This window comes from Dryobates pubescens, chromosome 6 (assembly GCF_014839835.1).
Source record: "Dryobates pubescens isolate bDryPub1 chromosome 6, bDryPub1.pri, whole genome shotgun sequence".
NCBI lineage: Eukaryota > Metazoa > Chordata > Aves > Piciformes > Picidae > Dryobates > Dryobates pubescens.
Window position 1 is genome coordinate 21,828,161 of NC_071617.1, and position 20,675 is coordinate 21,848,835.

Here is a 20,675-nt window from a genome sequence, read left to right on the forward strand (position 1 = left end):
AGGAGGGAGTTGGTCTCTTCTCTCAAGCAACCAGCACCAGAACAAGAGGATACAGTCTCAAGCTGCACCAGGGGAAGTTTAGGCTCAAGGTGGGGAGAAAGTTCTTCACCGAGCGAGTCGTTCGTCATTGGAATGTGCTGCCCAGGGAGGTGGTGGAGTCACCATCCCTGGAGGTATTCAAAAAGGGATTGGACGTGGCACTTGGTGCCATGGTCTAGTCATGAGGTCTGTGGTGACAGGTTGGACTCGATCTTTGACGTCTCTTCCAACCTTGATGATACTGTGATGTGTGTGTGTATATATATATATATAAAATATTCCTAGATTTGGCTACTGAAATTTACTTTTTCTTTTCAAACAGCTATTTTGTTAACTTCTCTTGATTATAGTCTCTCTGTAGTTTCGCTGTGAATTGTTTATAAAAAAAAGACCACGCAACAAAAGCTACTAAATCCATCAACCACGGCAGAAAGCTACACTTGCACAGCTATTCTTGAAACACACAACAAGGTACCGCCAAACTAAATTAGATGATCCATATATAGTGGATGCCAAAGGCCAGCTGCTTTGAACATGCTTAGCCTTAACACACACATCACCTTAAGACGCCTTGCATTTACTTATGCCATAAGCACACAAAAATAATGAACACAGATCAGCTGACATTCTGCCAAACTTACTTGTACAACTTAGCCCTTATTCAGATTGTCCAGGCAACATGTTAAAACAGTCTTCTGTTCTACAGTGGGTCAGGAATCACACAGTAAGGCAGCTGTATTAGAGCTACTACCAGCATCCTCGATTAGCCCGAGCACAACAAAAATCACAATGCAAAGTAGACCAAAATCTGATTGGCCAAACAGATTGACTACTGAATTGGGTATCTGGCTGGTTCCATAATTCTTCTGAGGACAATTTAGGTGCATAAGATAGTAAATCCTAAAATAAGTGTAACTATGTTTTACATAAAATATTTACTTTTTTTTTCTAAATTTGCATTTATTTGCTACTTTACCGATGTTCTCTCAAAAGGTTTCTCTGAAATTCAAATGACACTTCATTTCTGACAATGCCGTGTTTTTCCCTTTTCATATTGTCTGTGATTACAACTTCTTTAGTAATTGCTGCTCTTCTAGCAGAAATTAAAGACAGATCTTTGCCTTGTCTATTTAAAAAAATTCTCTTCCACTTAACAGACTTGGATATTTTCAAGAAAAAAAACCAACTTTGACCTGTATACATCATGCTGGTTCACTGTATTTCACACTTGGCTATATCAAAACCAATCTGAACAATGCCAAAGTATCTGTGTTTCAGGATAAACAGTGGAAGTTTGGACGTTAACTTTTTCACTTAGTTGAAAATGATGAATGAATTTATCAAACATAGTTTTGGCCAACTGAGGGGTAATTTATGATGATTAAAAAAAAAAACAAACCAGAAAACCAAAAGCCAACCCCACAATCCAAGCTGACATTAAAAAAATAATGTAAGGCTGACATATAAAATATTTCACAATTTAGATTTGATTTAAATGAACAGAGAAGTTATCAGATTCAATGCTGAAACAGGAAAGAAAAAATACATAGAGGCAAAAAAACTGTTGGCAATTCCATTTGAAATAGTGTTCTGGCTCATTTCTACCTTGTTGTTTTTGGCTGCAGGCTGACCAACAGTAACACTGGGATTAACATGAGTAACATAAAATGGAATTAATTCTCAGGAGAGATGTTTTGTTTTTCTTTAAACAAAAAGAGCTCTGAGATCAATTTCATAGCACCCAGCACAATGGGATCCTGGTCTTAGATACAGTGAGAAAACAAATAATAAATCTCTTACATAATGATCTCCACCAAAATAACTTGCAGGTCTTCAGCCAGTGAAAGTTTTCCTCTTCATTCCAAATAATAAATATTTTTACCAAGAAAGTACACTAATCATATGTTTCGCCTGGGGTGATGTTCTGAGGAAGTCAGACATAAAAATAGTCTACAGATGTGCCCTTAGATCTGAGCTTTGATCACTTGTTCCTGCCTCTTGACACATATAACATATAAATACTCATACACACAAGGATATGGGTGGGTATGTTATTCTCAAAGCTAAGGAAGTTTGAGGCTAACGAAGATACTCTGCTTTTTTGGATCCCCAAATTGTTATTACAGACCTAAATTACACTTCAGTTTATTATAACCCTATAGCACATTTCATTTTCTGCTATTTCAAGTCTGCATCTTCTTGTCTTAAACTCACCATTTGGTCAGAACTATTTCCAATATGAAGGGAACGATTTGTCAAGTCAAATCCTCCAAAGCTACAGGTTCTCTGCAAAAGAAAGGATGGGTGCAGTTCTATCAGAATGATTGGCTTACTCAAAACAGCTGTGATTTGGAAAACACCGGTGAAAACACAAACATCTGCAAAAATGGAAGCAAGCAAACAAACAAAAGGATGGGAGATTATAAACAAAAAAATCACTTATAAAGCAACTTGAGTAATGTGGCTTTTCCTTCGCCTAAGGTCTGCTGCTGTTGAGTCATCTATTGCCTAGCCTCCTTTTAAAAAAGAAAAGAGACTTTTTGATCTCATGAAAATATTTATCTTATGCATCAAGTTTTCCAGGGTGCTGGCAATTCCACCTCTGCAATCCCATATGCCTTCATAAACAAGTTCACAGTAGCACTGAAGCAGACAACCACCAATCTTTTAAAGTACTGAGCAACCTACCTTCTGGGAATAGCTGCATAGACTCCATTTCCACTGAGATACAGGGAAATGCTAGAGGCCTAGCAGAGCAAGACATGGGGTAAGAGAAGGGAAAAACCAGCCCAGCTATCCATAAGCATTGTGTCCCCGGAGATTCAGCAAGCCCTGCCTGTTTCCAGATCAGCTATTTACCATCCTGCCTCTGGTGATACATGGCAGCTCTGCTGCTTCTGGGAGAAAGTGCACTATGCTTACAGTGCCACAATCACCTAGTCAAGTGACTCAGTTTTGGCTGAATGCATAGATACAGCTTATCATAATCATCCTGAATAAAGAAAGAAAATCAGCTCTGTGACACTGCTTCCCTCCCAAGAACGGAGGGCAACCAAACTCAGTACAGTTGCATTTCCCCAGCCAACCAGTGTTTAACTGTGGCAATGAGTCTCTGATAAAGCTTTGCTATCATTTGAAAAAAGGCCAGACACTTAGGGGACTCAGAGAGCTCTGCTTTGCAATTCAGAAGGTAAACCCTTTGACTTTTTAGTTGGCCACTGAACAACCAGTTGCATGGTGCTCAAACACGTGGCCCTGCCAGAAGTATCACAGGGCAGTCCAGGGGAACAGAGGTATGGCAGTTGGGCTCTGAGTATGGAATGTGAGACAGGCAGATGTCTGTTTTAAGGATTTTCTTCAGAGTTAGAGTTGGGACAAACAGGAGGCAGAAGATAACCACTTGCAAACTGTAAGTTCTTAGGGTCTTAACTATGCAACAGAGTAACTTCAAAGACACCCTAAGACTCACATAAGCATTAGATCAGACCTACAAAGGACTACTAATCAGTATCATGAGTGTGTACTTGGGAGTCAGTGAAGACTGCCTGAGAATTACCAGTCTGCTTTAACATTCTATTAGGAAGAAGGAAGCTCTTCAAACTACGACACTTAATAAACAACTATGTCAATTAGTTCTATTAAAGTAAATATTCTTCCCGCCTTGTTCTCTGCTAATCAGCAAACATATATTATAAGCTTTAAAAAAAGTGTTCTTCTCTAGCTTTTATATTTGCTGCTGTGTACCTAGTGTTTGGATGACAGTTTTTGTACTGACCACAACCCCTCTAGAACTCAAAGCCAGCTTTGTCTAGGCCTCACACACTTTTAAAAGAGCGCTGTGATGGAGAATTTTTTCAAGTGTTCGTTTTTTTTTTTCCCAGAAGGCAATGTGACTATGGCTTAGCTTTTAAAAATTGTTTTCAGAAAGCATTTGAGACCAACCACAAGTATTAAGAACAGTTTTTAACACACAGCACGTTTAGCTATGAGTAATGCTGTCCTTCTGTGAAGAGTCCATTCTAACTAATCCTACAGTGTATGGTAAACCCAGCCATGAAGAGATGACATCTGGAACTGCTCTGAGAAAACTTGTCTGTCAAACCAGCTCCTCTTAAAGCAGTCTTCCCAGAAAGCAAAATGTTTGTTGGTTAAAAGCTTCTGAATAAATGTACCATCTTAACAATGCTTATTGTTTCACTATGGACCTTCCCATATATTTATCATCTGACTTCTGCCTTCATATTCCAGTAGTGCAATGTGGCAATAGTGTACCAAACAAAAGGTCTGCAGGAGCGGAGAGGGATATCCAATGGAATGGCCATGCAATCAAAAGTATTATCATTTTGGGAGAAAAGAAACACTGGTGTGATCTGAAAATTTCATGCATGTCCAGGTCACCGAAACAAATATAAATGACACATATGAATGGCAAGGCAAGACGGAGTGACCAGTTGCACTGAATACATCGGCATTACAATTTCCCTGAGGTTGCAGCAAACATTGTTCCTAGGAAGACAGAGTGGCAGTAGGTGAAGTTAGCCATTTTTTTTGGGATTTCAGGAAGAAGCGTGTTGAAAAAGTTAGTAAGAGCAGCACATCTCCACTAGTTATCCCATTCAAAGGCTGGAGGAACAGGTTCTCAACAACAAAATGTTAGCCGTTTCTTCTACGTTTGTATCTTTGTGAACAAGCAAAAGGTGGTTTCCATAATGAAGTTACCATTGCAAGACTGCTTATGAGAAAACCTGGAAAGTTTGTTACTGTCATCTACATTTACAGAGATGGTTTTAGAGGGTATTTTTACTTATGGGTCATCTCCAGCACATATGCTCTTTTGCCTGAAATATTCCTGCCATTCACAAGACAGAAGGACAAAAAAGGTTTCTCTTGTCATTGTATATATGTATGGGAAAATAATGAAAAAAACCCCCAGTGTCCTGTGAGTGGCAGAGCAAGCAGTCAATGCAGAAGAAACTGTGAAGCTGCCAAGAATGTTCATAGTATTAGGTAGAAAAAAACCCAACTATTTTCAGTCCAACAAGCAAAAAAGCTTGGTCACCTCTGACAGGTTATTCAAGCAGACCAAAGTTGTGACTTTTATGGAGAAGACCTAGCGCCTGAGGAAATTAAACAGGATACCTCTCAAAATAAAATCTATAGTTCAAGAGGAAAAGTTGTTTCTGCTGTATTGTTCATTGCAGTATGCTGCTTAATACTGTGGGTGGCTGCTGCTTCCATCCACTGAATAGGGAACGGGTCTGCGTTGTCAGCTACACAACAGATTAGCTGTCTCAGCTTTGGAGATCGCAGTGGCCGTAAAGGCAAGTTCCTAGGAAACTCAGCATCGTGGTTAAGGGAACTGTCAAAGCTGGGTCACATAATCAGGAAGCAGCTTTGGCTCTCTCTCGAGTGCTCAAATCACTTTATTTCCTATTGTACAGCACAATTTCCTTTTTTGACCACCCCTTGCTCCCTTTCCACTATGCTCTGAGGGAAGCTGACAGCTTCACCCCATGCTGGAAAGCAGCAGTAGTGGCCAAGGACAGAGCAGAAGGAGCACTTCTGGTGGTGGTGAGCAGCAAGCACGAGAGCAATGTCTACAAAACATAAACTCCTGGTGTTCCTGCATCTTTGTGTGTAACAGACAATACAGAGTTAGGTGGGTGTACTGATGAGATGCACATTGAGAAGTGGAGGGCGAATCACAGCAGGAGAGAAAGAGAGCACAGTTGACTAAGGGTGCTCTAATCCTCTGAAATTTTTGTTCAGTTCTTGGTATCCTTTTAAGCAAATACTGATTCCCAAAGCATCACAAAGAACATGTTTATAGCATCTCAAAGCTCCTCTGTTCACTAGTGACCTTGATTTCTGCACTAGGTGAACTTAAAAAGCAGCATTTTGCCATATTTGCTCTCTCTCACTGAGTTATTTTGTGTACATAGAAACTGCAGATTTGATAAAACTCCTCTCTGATGGAATTGTATCAAACTCTTCCCTCACAGCTGAATTGAAGCACTGATTTTTAGATTGAAGTATAAAGCAGAAAGTGTTTACTGCAACCTCACAGAAACTAGAAGACTGCCTTCATGGCAACTCTTTGACTCACAGACTTTTGGTGTATTCTCAAGAGAACCCTTTTAGTACAACGATCGACTGTGGCAGCCCACTTCCTCTTGGCCTCCTCATCCTCCTCCAGCAGGCATCTCCTCAGGTCCTGCTTGTCGGCCTTGCTCAGGGTCCTGTCAGTAACGGGGCGCACCAGCTGAGAGAGGTTGAGGTGACTGTACAGGCTTCTCTCCACCACATAGGTAATATTGAACTCGCTGACAGAGGTGCGCCCTCGTAGCCTTCTGTTTGGGAAGCCACAACCTCCACCCCCTTTTGTTTTGTGACGCAGTAATTGTAGGTCGCAAGCTGCAGGGTACGCTCCTTTCCTAGCAGGGCGCTGGCAAAGAAAAGCTCTGGAACAGGAATAGTTAGTATCCATTTTCTTCAATCGGATCTGCTTCCTTACACTCTGAATCTCCTCCAGGGACACCAGAAGATGGTGCTTGTGCCTGTTGCTGTCATAAAAGCAAATGCTTTCTGTACTTACCCCATGGCTCAGTGAGCCAAGGCTCTTCTTCATTTCCCCATCTGTCAAGGAGCGGCAAACTTTCTGGGTCTTCTCCTCTTCTGGGTAAGAGAAAAATGTCCCCAGTTTCTTGGGAGGCTTGATAAGGCCACGGCTCTCCGTTTTGCTGAAGGTCTTCACCAGCTTCCGGTTAGCTCCCCATATATCGAGACTGCTGGATGAGGGAGAAGTAGTGAGTGAGCCTGAGTCGTCCTCTGGCTGCTTTTCACAGGAGCCATCAAAATAGAATTGCTTCTTGTGAACTCCAGAGTAAAGTGCCGATCTGTCATCCAGTATAGGAGAGTTGTCAAGTGAGTGCTCTTCCACACCTACAGGGGACAAAAGGAGTACAACACCCGTCACCATTCAGAATTCTCCAAGATATTTCTCTGTAGAGCCTTACTGTATTTATTTAAGATATCACTCACTTAAGTGGGAATAAAACTCTCCCTGATACAAGCAGCCGAGAAGGCATTTGCAAGTAGATAAATTCCATTTGTGAAATGAGAGCTCTAGGATGAGTTAACGGTAGACAGACTGTTAGTCAAATCATTGTTATTTTCATTTTCTCTCTTTCATCTGCATCTAAGTAAGACCACAGATGCTCTCACTAAGAACATCTTAAAAGCTGAAGCTGGGATCCGCTTCTTCTGTTGTCCTTCTGATACTTGCACATGATGCTCAGCTCTAGTGAGATGACAATAGATCAGAAGTATTATGCAGGTATTAAAAAACAAACAAGTGTCTTTCAGGTCTACTTTTGCATTATCCAGTGCTGCTGCAGAAAGTAGTCTTTTTTTCAGTTTTTCTTTTTTTTGGCTTAAAACTCATGCAAAGAAAAAGAACTTGGTCAAGTAGAGGGTGTGCCAAATTTGACAGTGTCCTGGTAATGACAGAAATACTTGCTTTTCACCAGAAGTATATTTTACACAAAGGGAAGAAGATTTTTTGCCATGCAAGTTACTGGTTATGAGCAAACAGTCAGAGCTCTTTCTCAGAGCACAGAGAGGGGACTAAAGGACCTGAAATCCCTCTTAAAATGGAAGAAAATTTTATCTGGTAGAGCAAAGTATAGGCTCAGGTATTAGATGCAGCTACAAGGAAAGAGTCAAACAAGAGTACACATCCTCCTCAATCTGGCCTCACAAATTTCATAGTATTCATTATTATGTATCACAGAGAGAGAGAGATGTGTTTGTATTTTTTATTTTCCAAAATATTTTTTTGCTTGACCCAGCTTTTCCTTTGTCTTTGATTGCTTCCACAGACTTACAGCAGAGCAAAATTTGAACTAATACTAAACTCAAAAATAGGGGGAAAATTTTTTCACTATGAAAGAAAACTCATTGCTGTGTACAAACTTCTTGTCTCACCTTCAGTTCACTGCTGGCAAAACACGTTTGACATGTTATTGCTGAAACCTAAGATGCTCTTTTACCAAGCTAAAACTCAGTGTTGCCAATGAAGGATAGTGGATCACATCTGACACAAAACTTTCACTCTTGAGAACTTTTCTGGGGTAGGTCTCTAGACTGGAGTCTAATTTTGATGCCACTTTCATCAGACTGTCCAACTATCTCTTATTTCCCTCTGCCTCACAACTTAAACAGAAAACAGACATTCTCCTGGGACTCAGTATGTGCTGATAAACAATTTTAGTCCACTGAGTAAATATGTTTTTAAACAACTTGTAAAATATGCATTGTGCATCAACACTGCAACAGATGTTATTTGGAGTGAATCCATGACACAAAGCCATAATGACACAGATGTAGATGTGATTTGTTTTTAAATGCTATATAAAAATGGTGCCTAGGAATTAGGAAGTTTCAGTTATTTAGCTCTCTAGCAGCACATTAAAACAAAATACACACAAACTCAGATACTGGCACAGTCTAGTGATCATCTGTATGTATATTTAGTGTGAGAATAGATTTTTTTCAGTAGAAGTGTGGGAGACGAATCTATGTCTAGTGTATTTTCTTTAAAAACTATAGGAATGTATAATTTGGAAAAGTTGGTCTTTGTGAAGAAATTTCTGAAGATAAGTAAGAATCTTTCTTCTGGGGAACCGAATGTCAGTTTTCAATCCAAGCTTACTCTCACGTTTTGTTAAAGGCTGTTGAACACTGCTGAATTTATTGCAGTTTTACTGATGTGACTCCATCAAATTTCACAGCCAGCTCCCCCAAAACCTAGCTATCTAGGATTTCATATTACTTCACATTTATAACACAGATGCAAGTAACAGCAACAAGCAGCTCAAGAGTTGGTCCAGTCAATCACAGGTAACTTGGAAGGCCAGTCAGCAATCCCCAAATCTGACTGGAGTATTTTTTGTGATCTTGCAGAGCACTCTGACATATCCAAATGGGAATACAGAACTACATTACGAGATATGGTGATGGACAACATTTATAAGCATTTAATTTGCCACGTGAAAACTTGGGTGTGGGGAGAATTTACTGAAAGAAAAGTCATAGATAGACTCCTAATGTAGCCTTGGCTACTTAATAGCCTTCTACTTGTGTAGAAGTTATGCAGAAGCTATCCACTTTGTTATTTAGGAATAACTGGTTTTGATACTGTTTCCCAAGAGCCCAAAACGAAAAACTGAAGGAGAAAAGGAAATAAGGAGGTGAAGTGCTATAAGAGGGAATATAGAGCAAAAAAAGACAGTTAACATGCTGAAGAGAAAGGCTGGACAAACTGTAAGAAGACGTCTGCACACCCAGCAGTCCCTGTGATGCTGGCAGCCGCTCCCACTCCTGGAGCCTCTGGCAGCTTCTTGCAGGCCCATAGGGAGGGAGGGGGTGTGACAAGCCTCTCTAAGGTCCCTTCCCCAGAGCAGAGGAGAATTAACCCTGTTCTCTCTGCACTTTCTCATAAATCATGTTTTGCGTCCAAGATAATCCAGCTTATGCTTGTCCTATGAAGCGATAAAACCTTTTCAGACCAAGACAGCTGCCCAGCCCAGAGCTCTAGACTGGCTGTGCCTTTCATGCCAGCCAGTAACACCCTCACCACGCAGGAGAGATGTAGGCAAGGTCATAAATCTGCTAACAGTTTCCTGGCAAATACCCAGAGATGCACACATTCTCCTTCACCGGCACTAGGAAAGAATCGCAATACAGCTGCAAAGCTGAGGGGAATCTGCATACAGTCCCAGGAGGGCCACTAGAATAGAGGTGTGCTCACAATCCCAGTGAGAACTCAAGATGGGTTAGTGCAGAGGCTCCTGTGGCTCAGGCTCCATTAATCTGAATGCTCACACATGGGTACAGGTCACTCAGAGTTAATTCTGTGGCATGGCTTCCCAGGAGCTTAACTCTGCTTCCTGTTTCTCCACCCTCCTCCTCCTCCCTTCTCTCCCCCTCTTTCTTGGCAGCAGGGCTTATTCAGCAGCCAAACTGCAAGCAGGCTGCCCTAGAAGTAGGAGTTAATATTACATGAGGCAGTTGCTATCCCACAAGAATGTCTGATGGAGTTTCTGTACTTTTGCCACAGGATGATGCCATGTAGCATAACTGTACCACCAGCAAGCCACTACCCTCTCAAAACTAGCTTCACCTGTGTGCTGTTCAAGGCCTTAGAGAAAGGCAGTTCTGCTTACCTCCTTGCTGAGCCTGTGGGGCACCCAACTGGGATTGCTCCTAGTATTATTCCCTCCCCAGCATGAGGCATAAAACATAAACCAAATTCTAATCTCTTAATGAGGGACTCTCCAGTGCTGCTCTGGGAATACCAGGAGATCAGCAGTAACCACATTGCAGCCTGTCCTTTTCATCCTTCCACAGCCTCAAAACGCAGTTACTTGGGTAAGGCACGCACCACAGACGAGGCAGTTTTTCCTACTATCCCTTAGGAACACTCCACCCCCCTTCCCCAGCCCTTTGCTTTCTCAGCAGAAACATATTCACACATGCAGTTTTAACCATATGCACATTGCTTTTTACCTTCTGTGCTGGGTTTTTTCATTTCTTCCACTCTTATGAGTTTCTTCCTGACTCTTCGAGTAGAATTCACCAGCTTGTGCAACCTCTTAAACTTCACTGACTCCTCTGTTTCATCATCAGATTGTTCTCTTGACTGGCAAAGAAACAAAGGGAATATTAATAAAGTAGTACATCCATGGCTTGCTCCTTCAAGTTAAGTTAACCCAGTTCATCTGCTGCACTGTGTCAATGCAGCACTGTAAACTGGTGTTATATTTTCAGCTCAGACAGAAGCAATTAAGTTACTGAATATTTTTCTTTTTCTGAAAGCATGACATACCATTTTGATTTCTAAATCTGTGCAACGTAAGATCCTAGGCAGTTAAATGCATTCCTGCCCTTGTCTTTCTTCCCATGCATTGTGTAATAACTACTTCCACGTCCTCTCTTAGTACGTTTCAGGCAGGGCTCTTTCCCAGGGCTCTTCTTACCATACCAGTTATGCTTCTGTGGTTTGGGTCAGTCACTGGTCTGTCTGGCATCTCAGGACTTGCTGTTTAAACCTGGTTATAAACAGCTACTCCAAACTGCAGCTCTGTTATTGACGACTTCTCTTTTTCTTCCCCCTAGTTTTCCCAGAAAATCAAAACCAGCAGCACAAGAAAGGGATGGGAAGGAAAAGGAAGGAGGAGACCTCATCTGCCTCGCTCACGAACTGCCACAGCTACAAAATATTCCTTTCCTCCTCCCTGCTCCTTACACTCCTCCTGAAGGCTCTCGAGGCTGGAATTAAGATGGACACAGCATTCCTCCAGCACTCCTCCAGCACTGACCAAGGGAAAACTCTGACCTTTTCAGATATACAGTGCAGTCCATATTCCCCAACATCCCGTTTCGTTTTGCATCTGATCCAGTATGCTGAGTTCCAGCTGTTTTCCCTCAAGTATCAAACATTACAGAGACCAAAAAAAAAAAATTCCCCGTCTCTCCAGCAGCAGTGACACAACAAGCTGAAACAATCCATTCCTTGTGAAGGAGAAGATGACTCCGATTTTCAAGCCAGATCCAACATTCAATGTGCTACTTCCTCTGTTTTAATCAGTTCAGAATGTGGAAGGTGGGGGAAAGGAAAGGTGGGGGGAAGGGAAGGGAAGGAAAGGTGGGGGGAAGGGAAGGGAAGGGAAGGGAAGGGAAGGGAAGGGAAGGGAAGGGAAGGGAAGGGAAGGGAAGGGAAGGGAAGGGAAGGGAAGGGAAGGGAAGGGAAGGGAAGGGAAGGGAAGGGAAGGGAAGGGAAGGGAAGGGAAGGGAAGGGAAGGGAAGGGAAGGGAAGGGAAGGGAAGGGAAGGGAAGGGAAGGGAAGGGAAGGGAAGGGAAGGGAAGGGAAGGGAAGGGAAGGGAAGGGAAGGGAAGGGAAGGTGGGGGGAAGGTGGGGGGAAGGTGGGGGGAAGGGAAGGGAAGGGAAGGTGGGGGGAAGGGAAGGGAAGGGAAGGGAAGGGAAGGTGGGGGGAAGGGAAGGGAAGGGAAGGGAAGGGAAGGGAAGGGAAGGGAAGGGAAGGGAAGGTGGGGGGAAGGGAAGGGAAGGTGGGGGGAAGGGAAGGGAAGGTGGGGGGAAGGGAAGGGAAGGTGGGGGGAAGGGAAGGGAAGGTGGGGGGAAGGGAAGGTGGGGGGAAGGGAAGGTGGGGGGAAGGGAAGGGAAGGGAAGGTGGGGGGAAGGGAAGGTGGGGGGAAGGGAAGGTGGGGGGAAGGGAAGGGAAGGGAAAGGAAAGGAAAGGAAGGGAAGGGAAAGGAAAAGGGAAAGGAAAAGGGAAAGGGAAAGAGGGAAAGGGAAAGAGGGAAAGGGAAAGAGGGAAAGGGAAAGAGGGAAAGGGAAAGGGAAAGAGGGAAAGGGAAAGGGAAAGAGGGAAAGGGAAAGGGAAAGGGAAAGGGAAAGGGAAAGGGAAAGAGGGAAAGGGAAAGGGAAAGGGAAAGGGAAAGGGAAAGGGAAAGGGAAAGGGAAAGGGAAAGGGAAAGGGAAAGGGAAAGGGAAAGGGAAAGGGAAAGGGAAAGTTGTGTTTTTATCCATGGTACCAGCCAATTTGCTGCATTCTTAATGAACAGCTCTAAAAATCCTCAATCAACTTCCTGTCAACTTAACTACATGGATTTCCACCTTATTTTTCTCCTTCCCCTTAATAAACTTTGAAAAAAACAAAAACCCTTAATGAATGCAAGCCAAAGATAAAAAGCCACTGTTTCCTTTTCCCCAGCAAAGATGCTGTTTTCTTATCCAGAGGCCAAATATAAGATAGCCCAAATACCAAAAAAGCTTTCTGCTTTTCTAATACACTTTAATATCAGGATGCAGTAATAATGGTAGATGCCATGGGGCAGGACAGGAATTAGCAGTTGCATGGGTACACTTTAAAAGGAGCAAACAGTGCCTGAAGGAGCTGCTATGAAAGCTTGCCTCGCAGGCATACACTCCACAAGGCCAGCAGAAACACACCAAAGCAAACTTCAGCCACTTTCTGCAAAGGCACTGTCAATTACTGATTTCCTGATGAACTTCATCTTACTCCAAAACAAGGAATACCAAATGAGCAACATATGGAATTACCATTCCGTTATCCAAGAACCACAGGAATGCATTTATTAGGGGTACAGGCTGGCTAGGCAATTAATAATCTTCCTTCAGGAAAGAAAAAGGGCTGTAAAGAGGAGTACCAGACTTCTTTAGATAAATTAAGCAGCAAGATGAGCATTAATTCAGAGATTATGGCTGGGATAACTTAGTGACATGTCAGCAAGACAGACATATTTAGATAAGATGATGGATAGATTATTGACTTTACCAAGAAGTTTAGTCAAGATGCCATTCTTAGGCCATTAAATGCATTCTGGCAAGCAACCACCACGCATATTCTGCACTTGAGATATGTTTATTTTCAATGTAATGACTCTAAGTCATTGCTTTCCATCATTACTTTTTGTACACCCCTGGATTGCAAGACTACTGTTTATAAAACTCTGAGCTCTGCAAGTCCTAGAGAATGGTCATACCTGGTCCTTTCACCCAGGATTTCATCAAAGAATAAAAAACTACTCTTACTTTCGCACTATGTATTGGCATCCAATAAAAAGCAGTCCCCTGCAGGGTTATGAAGACTTAACAATGTCAACAAAAGCTTTTACAGTATCTGACATTTGCATTCACAACTACTGTTGTGAAAGCAAGCACCAAACAGCCTCAGAGCAAGGCACCAACATCAAACATGAGTTGGTAGTACAAGGAGTCCCCAGCACACCTCAGAATAAATGAAATCTCATTATAATAAAGTGTCGACTGGCTTTCCTTGCAGGCTCCCAGCGCTCTCTGAGCTGGGGTTCTCTGCAGGCAGCAATAAACATTTCCTAGAGTTGATGCTCAGGTAAAACAGGCAAGAACAGCTTATGTTTAACAACAGGGGCCACCAGAGAATGGATTGACTACAAAGTCAGTCTTTCCCCAGTAGCCTATTTCCTATCATATTGGGTAGCATTTGGCAAGGAGAAGTGAAGGAAAAGGACAGCCAGTAGGTTTATGCAAAAAGGCCTAAAACATTGGTGACTACCCCGGTGGTGCCACTTAGGAAACATCCTTGTTAGGTCATTCTGATTCCTTGACAACTACACCATTTTGAAAAAACAGGCTACTTTTGATTTGCTTCCTGTTTTTGAAACTGTTTTTTTAGAAAGGTCTTAAATTATCAGAAGTTTCCATTTTGGCACATGGGAAACAGAGCTTAATTTTTCCAGCTCAAGTAATGTTTTCTTTTACAGCTAATATTAAACAGAAAACAGAAATGTAAAGCATTCAGGCCATAGCCAACATTTTTGGAAATCACTGAACTCTGGTGCTTTGACTTCCCTGACCCACTCTAACCACCCTACTTCCATGGTGACCAAATTGGGCTTTTTGGTGGCTGCCCCTGACTTCAGATGGGAAAAATCATCCCTGTTTCCCCAGTGTGTGGTGGGCCAGGCAAATGGCTCCTTGACAGCTCTAGCAGCTAGGCCTTGGCATAGGGCTTTGATGCATCTGGCTGCCAGCCCCTCTTACCCTCTCCCTGCTTAACATGTGCTTCTGTGAGCTGCAGCACCGCAAAAGGGTAGACACAGTCTGTGAAAGAGAGAACGATGCAGCTGCAAGAGACTAGGCTTGAGGCTCTCTGGCGCAGGAGGAGGACAACCTGCATCCCCCCACTCTGACAATGCTTCCTGGCCCCTGGCACATGGCCAGGTGTCCTGTTAGGCCAAGCCACAGTGCTGCTCAAGTGCGGCTAAAACAGCCAGGCCCCTCCATCTCACTGTGCCCCCACACAATGCTGGAGCAGGCCTCTCCCTGTGCTCCAAGGGGAAAACAAATGGACTTGCAGTACTGCAAATAGGAACAACTTCCATCTCCTTCACTCCAAATTTTTCCATCAGAAAGCCCATATGGCTCAACTTTTAATTATTTTGGCTAATGCTGTATGTAGTAATTCTGTGGTGAATGCTTAAGTGTTTCGTTTCTGGTTTCCAGGGCAACATTACATCAGATTGCAGACAGCTGGCTCCACAGCCTCAAACCATAACAAATTGGCCAAGGCCAATGCACAAAAATCGCTCTTGCTTGTAAGAGAGTGAAGGGCTCAGCCAGGCTGCTGGGGACCCAGCGAAGCCTACAGGGCCCCTTGGCGGGGCTGGCTGGGTGGAGTTGCTTTTCCCCATGCCGCTTGGAGCAAGTGCATCCCCAACACATCTGCAATGCTCTCACGGTACGGAAACCTGCCAGCTTGGAGAGCTTGGCTGCACAAATGTGCAAAGGACTACAGGGAAACAGGGACTAAATTAACAGCATCTGGAAATATCAAGGACTGCATGCAGAGGACTGCAGCCACCACGTACCACATGGCTGGAAGCCTGTGTAGAGGCTAAGGCTTGTCCCCACCACCCAGCTCTTCACTGCTGAAAAAATGAGACCACAAATCTTGGAGAGATCAATTCCCTCACCCACCTCTAGCATCAATTCTGCTACGAAAACTTTTCCTACTCATGCATCATTAAAGGCCACACTTTGCATGATCTTGTATCCAAGATCAAAGTAAAAAGCCTTACATTCAGGAACAAATACTAAATTAGCACATGTGCTTTGATATTCAGAGAGCTTGCTACAGCTCTGCTCCCAGTGCCCTCTTTGCTCTCTGTCCCACTTTTCTCAGGCTCTTTGCTGCTGCTGCCTGCTCTGGAGGCAAGGCACATGCCTTACTCTGCTGCTCTCAACATACATCCCATTTCACATGCCACAGAAATAACAATCCTAATGCTGCCTTTTAAATTACTGCTTCACACACATGCACACAGAAAGAACTAACATTTATTAAGGTACTTGGAATTAATTGGCAAGATGTAAACCAGAAGTAATCAGCTTTCGGCAGGACTATGCTTGGAAACACTTCAGAGTTATAGCAGCAGCCCTTAAAAAATATAAGGTGGGCAAAGCCCACAAACACACAAAGCTCCACAAACACATGTGACTTTTACATGAGCTGTGTGAAGCCATTTAGAGAGATGTTAAAGTTACAGAATTTGCCTTGTGCTCTGCTGAAATCTCTAGGAAACTTCCCTTCTAAGAAACAAGGAAAAATCTCTTAATATCCGATTAGGTCCAAACTGTAACTATTTTTGGCTATCAGACAATTCTTGTGAGTAAAGGGGGGCAAGCCCCTGCATTCAGACACATCACATCCCTCCCTCCTGGCTAGCGCACTTCAGAACTATGAGCTCCATCATAAATACAAAGACATTTTGCTGTTCCCTTTAGGAGACGTGGATACATGTGTCCTTTCTTCTTTCTCTGTAGCAGGCATTATATCCACCAAAACCCCCAACCATTCTAACTTTTTTTTTTCAATTAAAGATGCCTGGATAAAATCAGAGGCAGGAAAATAGAATAGGAAAGAACTTAAAAGCCCAAAGAAAAGAAAAGGAGAACTGAAAAAAGCTATGCATGCTGTGCTGTTCCTAAGAATAACCACAAAAGCCTTTTCTCCTTCTCCCTCTCAGAAGCAGGAGGCACATCCTTTCCACATCACTCTACATGCTCAGTGACTTACCAGCTTCGGCATTTATAAGCCTAAAGCTCAGCTTTCGAGTAATTCCCCCTGAGTCCTCAACTGCTGTCAGCTTCGTAACCCTAAAATTTAGGAGCAGACCCTTCTTCTTAAGTATTGTATTAGCTCCGAATCCTGCGCACAGAATGCCTCTTCTCTGGAGTTACATTATCAGACACCAAACTGGCTCCAATTCCAGTGCTGAATATGTAAAGAAGAAAAAAGTGTGATGCTGGACTCAATTAGCTGTTTTCTGCTCACTGATTGATTCCCCCAGTTACTCGCTAGCTGCATAACTTGCAAGAAAGGCATAAGTCATCAGCTCTAAGCAAATCTTCTATTCACCACAAGGAAAAAAGGGAGTGTTGTACATGGCAAACAATCCCTGTTTTCACTGACGAAGGATTGCTGACCTCTTGCTGGCCTCCAGTTCCTTAATTACTGTCTATGGAATTTCAGTGAAAGAAAAAAATACAGAGAATCTCTGCAAAGCTAGGAGGAAGACTGACCCTCAAACATAACTGCCAGAGTGAAGCCTGTGTCTATAGGAAATATAGCTTAAGCCCTTGACCATTTTTTTTTACTTTTACTTTTTTTTTACATGCCCCCCCCCAAGGATTTCCCTTTGTAAAGGGCTAATTTGACAGAAAAATAAACCTTGCTTAAATGTTTCTTAAATTAGCAAACTTAGATACTTATTTTTCCCCCCTTAATTTCAGTGCTATAAAAGAGAACATCACTAAGGCCTGGAAAGGCAAATAATGTTCAGTTCAGGAAACTCAGACTGGTCTAGAATTAGCCATGTTGTGGCTTTATGAAGCATCGTAGTGTAACTTCCAAATTCTCCTCTTAGGCTGGGTTCAGACTTCCCTTTCTGAAAAACAGACTCAGAGATACTCAAGTAAATGAGCACTCCTCTTGCAGTCAACCTTACCTATTCTTGGACTTTGGGACGAATCTAGAATTTGGACAATGCTTCTCAGAGCAGAAGAAAACATGGACCAAAACTTCTAATGACAAGTACTGCTATCCAGTTGTGGAAAGCCTTGGGACTTACCATCAATGGCCCATTAATCTGGATTTGCCTCTGTGAAATCACAGCTGGACTACACATCTACTTCCTTTGATGATTGGCTGATTTTAATGAGCCACCTAGCCAAATACTCTTTTTTGATTTCTCCATCTTTGTACTAGTGACCGCACATAGCCTTTCTACTCCACAGTTGTTATGTAAACTAGATTTACTGGTGTGTTGTAGCTGGGTTCTTACTCTTGAATTACTTTAGCCTCAAAACTCTGATGTAAAACCCTATGGAAAATTCTAAGCTTCAGATAAAACTAGCTAGCATTCTCCAATTTCAATAACATACCAGCCCACATCAAATGAAACAAGACAGTCATTTCCTTGAAATGTATTCCAGATTCCCTTAAAAGTTGAGTGAAACAGTCTAAGTTTGGGGCTTTGTAACTTGAGGTTTTGGGTTTCATTAAAAAAGCTTTGCAAACTGAAATCCTTGCAGAGGTTGTTTACAGAAAAGCATGAAGCTCAGATGTGATAAGCTGTAGCACCTCCTGAGATAGCAAGTAAAGGCCTCTAAAATTTTAAAGAAAATTAACAAAGGTCATAAATGTGGGGGTTTTGCCACTTCACATAATTAACTTCAAGGGCATCAATTGCAAGGTCTGTGTATGTCTAAAACTTACAACAGAAGTGTCAGCCACCCCAGGTATCCATGTTTGGGTTTGACCTCTGACTACTTACAAGGAAATCAAACGCTCATTCAACGTCTGGTTCGGTGAAAGATCAATTGCACGTTACCTGCTGACGACACTGCTTGCTGAAATTAGTGGGAAATATTTGTCATAACTGGAGTACAAAAATTTAATTCTCCCAGGAGGTCTGACTTGATACTAGAATAGCTGCTTAGGAAAATTCCTAGATGTTAACTGTTTCCAGGTTTTAGTAAAATGGTTTTGAGAAGCACACTGCCAATGTTTGCATCTGCAAGCCAGACACATTTCCTCATGGCAAAGTGTTTCTCTCGCTGATTAGCAGAATTAATTTTAATGACATTGCAACTGTATTCATGTACCACTTGTCATAGTTACATGTAGCAAAATGAAGCTCTGTATTACATTATTCTCTATCTGTTACAATACAGCATTCCTTTCCAATTGTCCTGCAGACTCCTCTATGCATGGGAAAGAGTTTCTAACAAGGCGCTCTCAGCTGCGTTTTGTGTTCTGGCAAGGCTAAGAGGGCCTGGGGAGAATCCTTATTCTTTGGTGTAGGCTCTACTATTAATGAAGGGAGTACACCACTGGCACTGCAGACTAACCTCTCCACGTATCAGAAAACCAAGGGTGCAACAGCAATACATGAAATACAGTAGAATCAATATCAGAGAGAAAAAAATAAGTAAAGTGTGTAGTAACTTAAATTACATTCCTACAGTATTTTCAAATAATTAAACTATTAATGTTAGCATTCTAAGTACGAGGAAGGAAACGTGAGCAGCAGGGACAGGAGGCTAGTGGTAACTGACAGGAGTGCAATTAAAACTTTCTGTTGTACCACACGGAAAGATTATTCAGCCTGGGTCTGCCAAATAGGGCAGTGAAACACATGGCTTTTGAGATTCCCAAGTCTTGATCTAAGCAAGGCTTTGTTGCAGTTTAATAGGCTTGGTCTCAGAAAAGATGGGGGCAGGGAAACCACACCATGGATTACAGCATCTCCTGCTGGCTGATGCATGCAGGGAGAATAGGAAAAAACTTGCCACTTTCCCCACCCCTCTAGCTAATAAACAGAGATATTAGACAGCTACCTAAGGGCAAAAAGGCATAAAAAGAAGCCAAGTAATGTGCCAGACTTAAATTAATTTGCCTTCCCGTCTCCCACCCTCCCCAAATATATGGCCAAACATTTTGTGGTAAAGTAAGTCAGTAGATCTTGTCTGAATGCAGTCAAAACAGAAGTGGTTTTGAAATCGCTTAATCACAGTCACTGCATGCGTGTTACTGTAAGCTCTCTTCCCTGAGTCATGACAGCAGGAAGACTTTTCTCAGATACCTTATGACAGACTTATTACATCCACTCCTCACATCCACAGGAGAAACTTCTACTGACAGGGAGCAGGAAGTTTACTTGGTGTACATTTCTGCCAACTACTCAGTACAATCCTGTGGTGACAATGTTTAATCCCACTAGGGACACAAACAGTAAAGCCATATCTGGTAACACCATGGGCAGGTTGTGCACCGTAAATAACTCTTAAAGAAGTGCTATAGTTCTATTCCTAAATGAGTGCATTTCTCCTGCCAATTCTACAGTGTCCTGGAAAGAAATCATTACAGTGTTCTAGCAAGCCAAATATAAATATATGGATTGTCTTTTGCTCTGCTATCATTATTACAGTTCCGACTGTACTCAAATCTTTGTGTTGTGTCCTGGGAACAGTAATGATAACTTATGCTTCTCTCATAAAGGTTTTTGTATTACAGTACCCATGGGAAATCTTGCTCTTATGCATGGATCGGGAAGGAGAAAAAGGCATAGCAAAATTTGCTGTAATTCTGCTGCTGTTAGCTTTCACTGAGAGGTGGCAGACATCCCTGAGATGAGCAGAGAAGGAAGGCAGACAGCACTTCCCAGGATAGGTCCTTTGGGAAGGCACATAACAGGGGAATTTTGAAGCCGTATCTTATTACAGGCTCTTTCTTCATTCTAACTGTTACTAAACACTGACAGTATTATAGGAACTTGGATAGTAATAATAAATACAACATCAAATGCAACAAGATGCTTTCTGGAAATCTTAACAGAAGTTGGGTCACCAAACTTTGGAGCAAAGATGAAAGCTCTGCACTCATTCATAGCCATGCTCAGTGCTCCATCCTGTTACTTCACAGGATATGCAGGGCCTGGAAGTGGCAACAAGCTCTCCAATGACTGAAACATAGAAACATCCTCTTCCG

At 42.5% G+C, this 20,675-nt stretch overlaps 1 protein-coding gene across 6 annotated transcripts in view; it reads right to left on the reverse strand.

Moving 5' to 3' along the window:
• The window catches only part of LOC104300880 (SAM and SH3 domain-containing protein 1), a 596,399-nt gene that overhangs the window by 22,184 nt on the left and 553,540 nt on the right, over positions 1 to 20,675 (reverse strand). For 3 of the 6 annotated variants that reach the window (XM_054162726.1, XM_054162727.1, XM_054162728.1), the window contains 3 exons: positions 10,609 to 10,741; positions 6,146 to 6,981; positions 2,254 to 2,325 (listed from right to left, as the gene is read on the reverse strand). In XM_054162726.1, coding sequence (XP_054018701.1) covers positions 2,254 to 2,325; positions 6,146 to 6,981; positions 10,609 to 10,741 — 1,041 coding nt within the window. Of the gene's footprint in view, positions 1 to 2,253; positions 2,326 to 6,145; positions 6,982 to 10,608; positions 10,742 to 10,927; positions 10,999 to 16,700; positions 16,733 to 20,675 lie in introns of those variants that run through there. The other 3 variants (XM_054162730.1, XM_054162731.1, XM_054162729.1) reach the window with 3 other exon arrangements.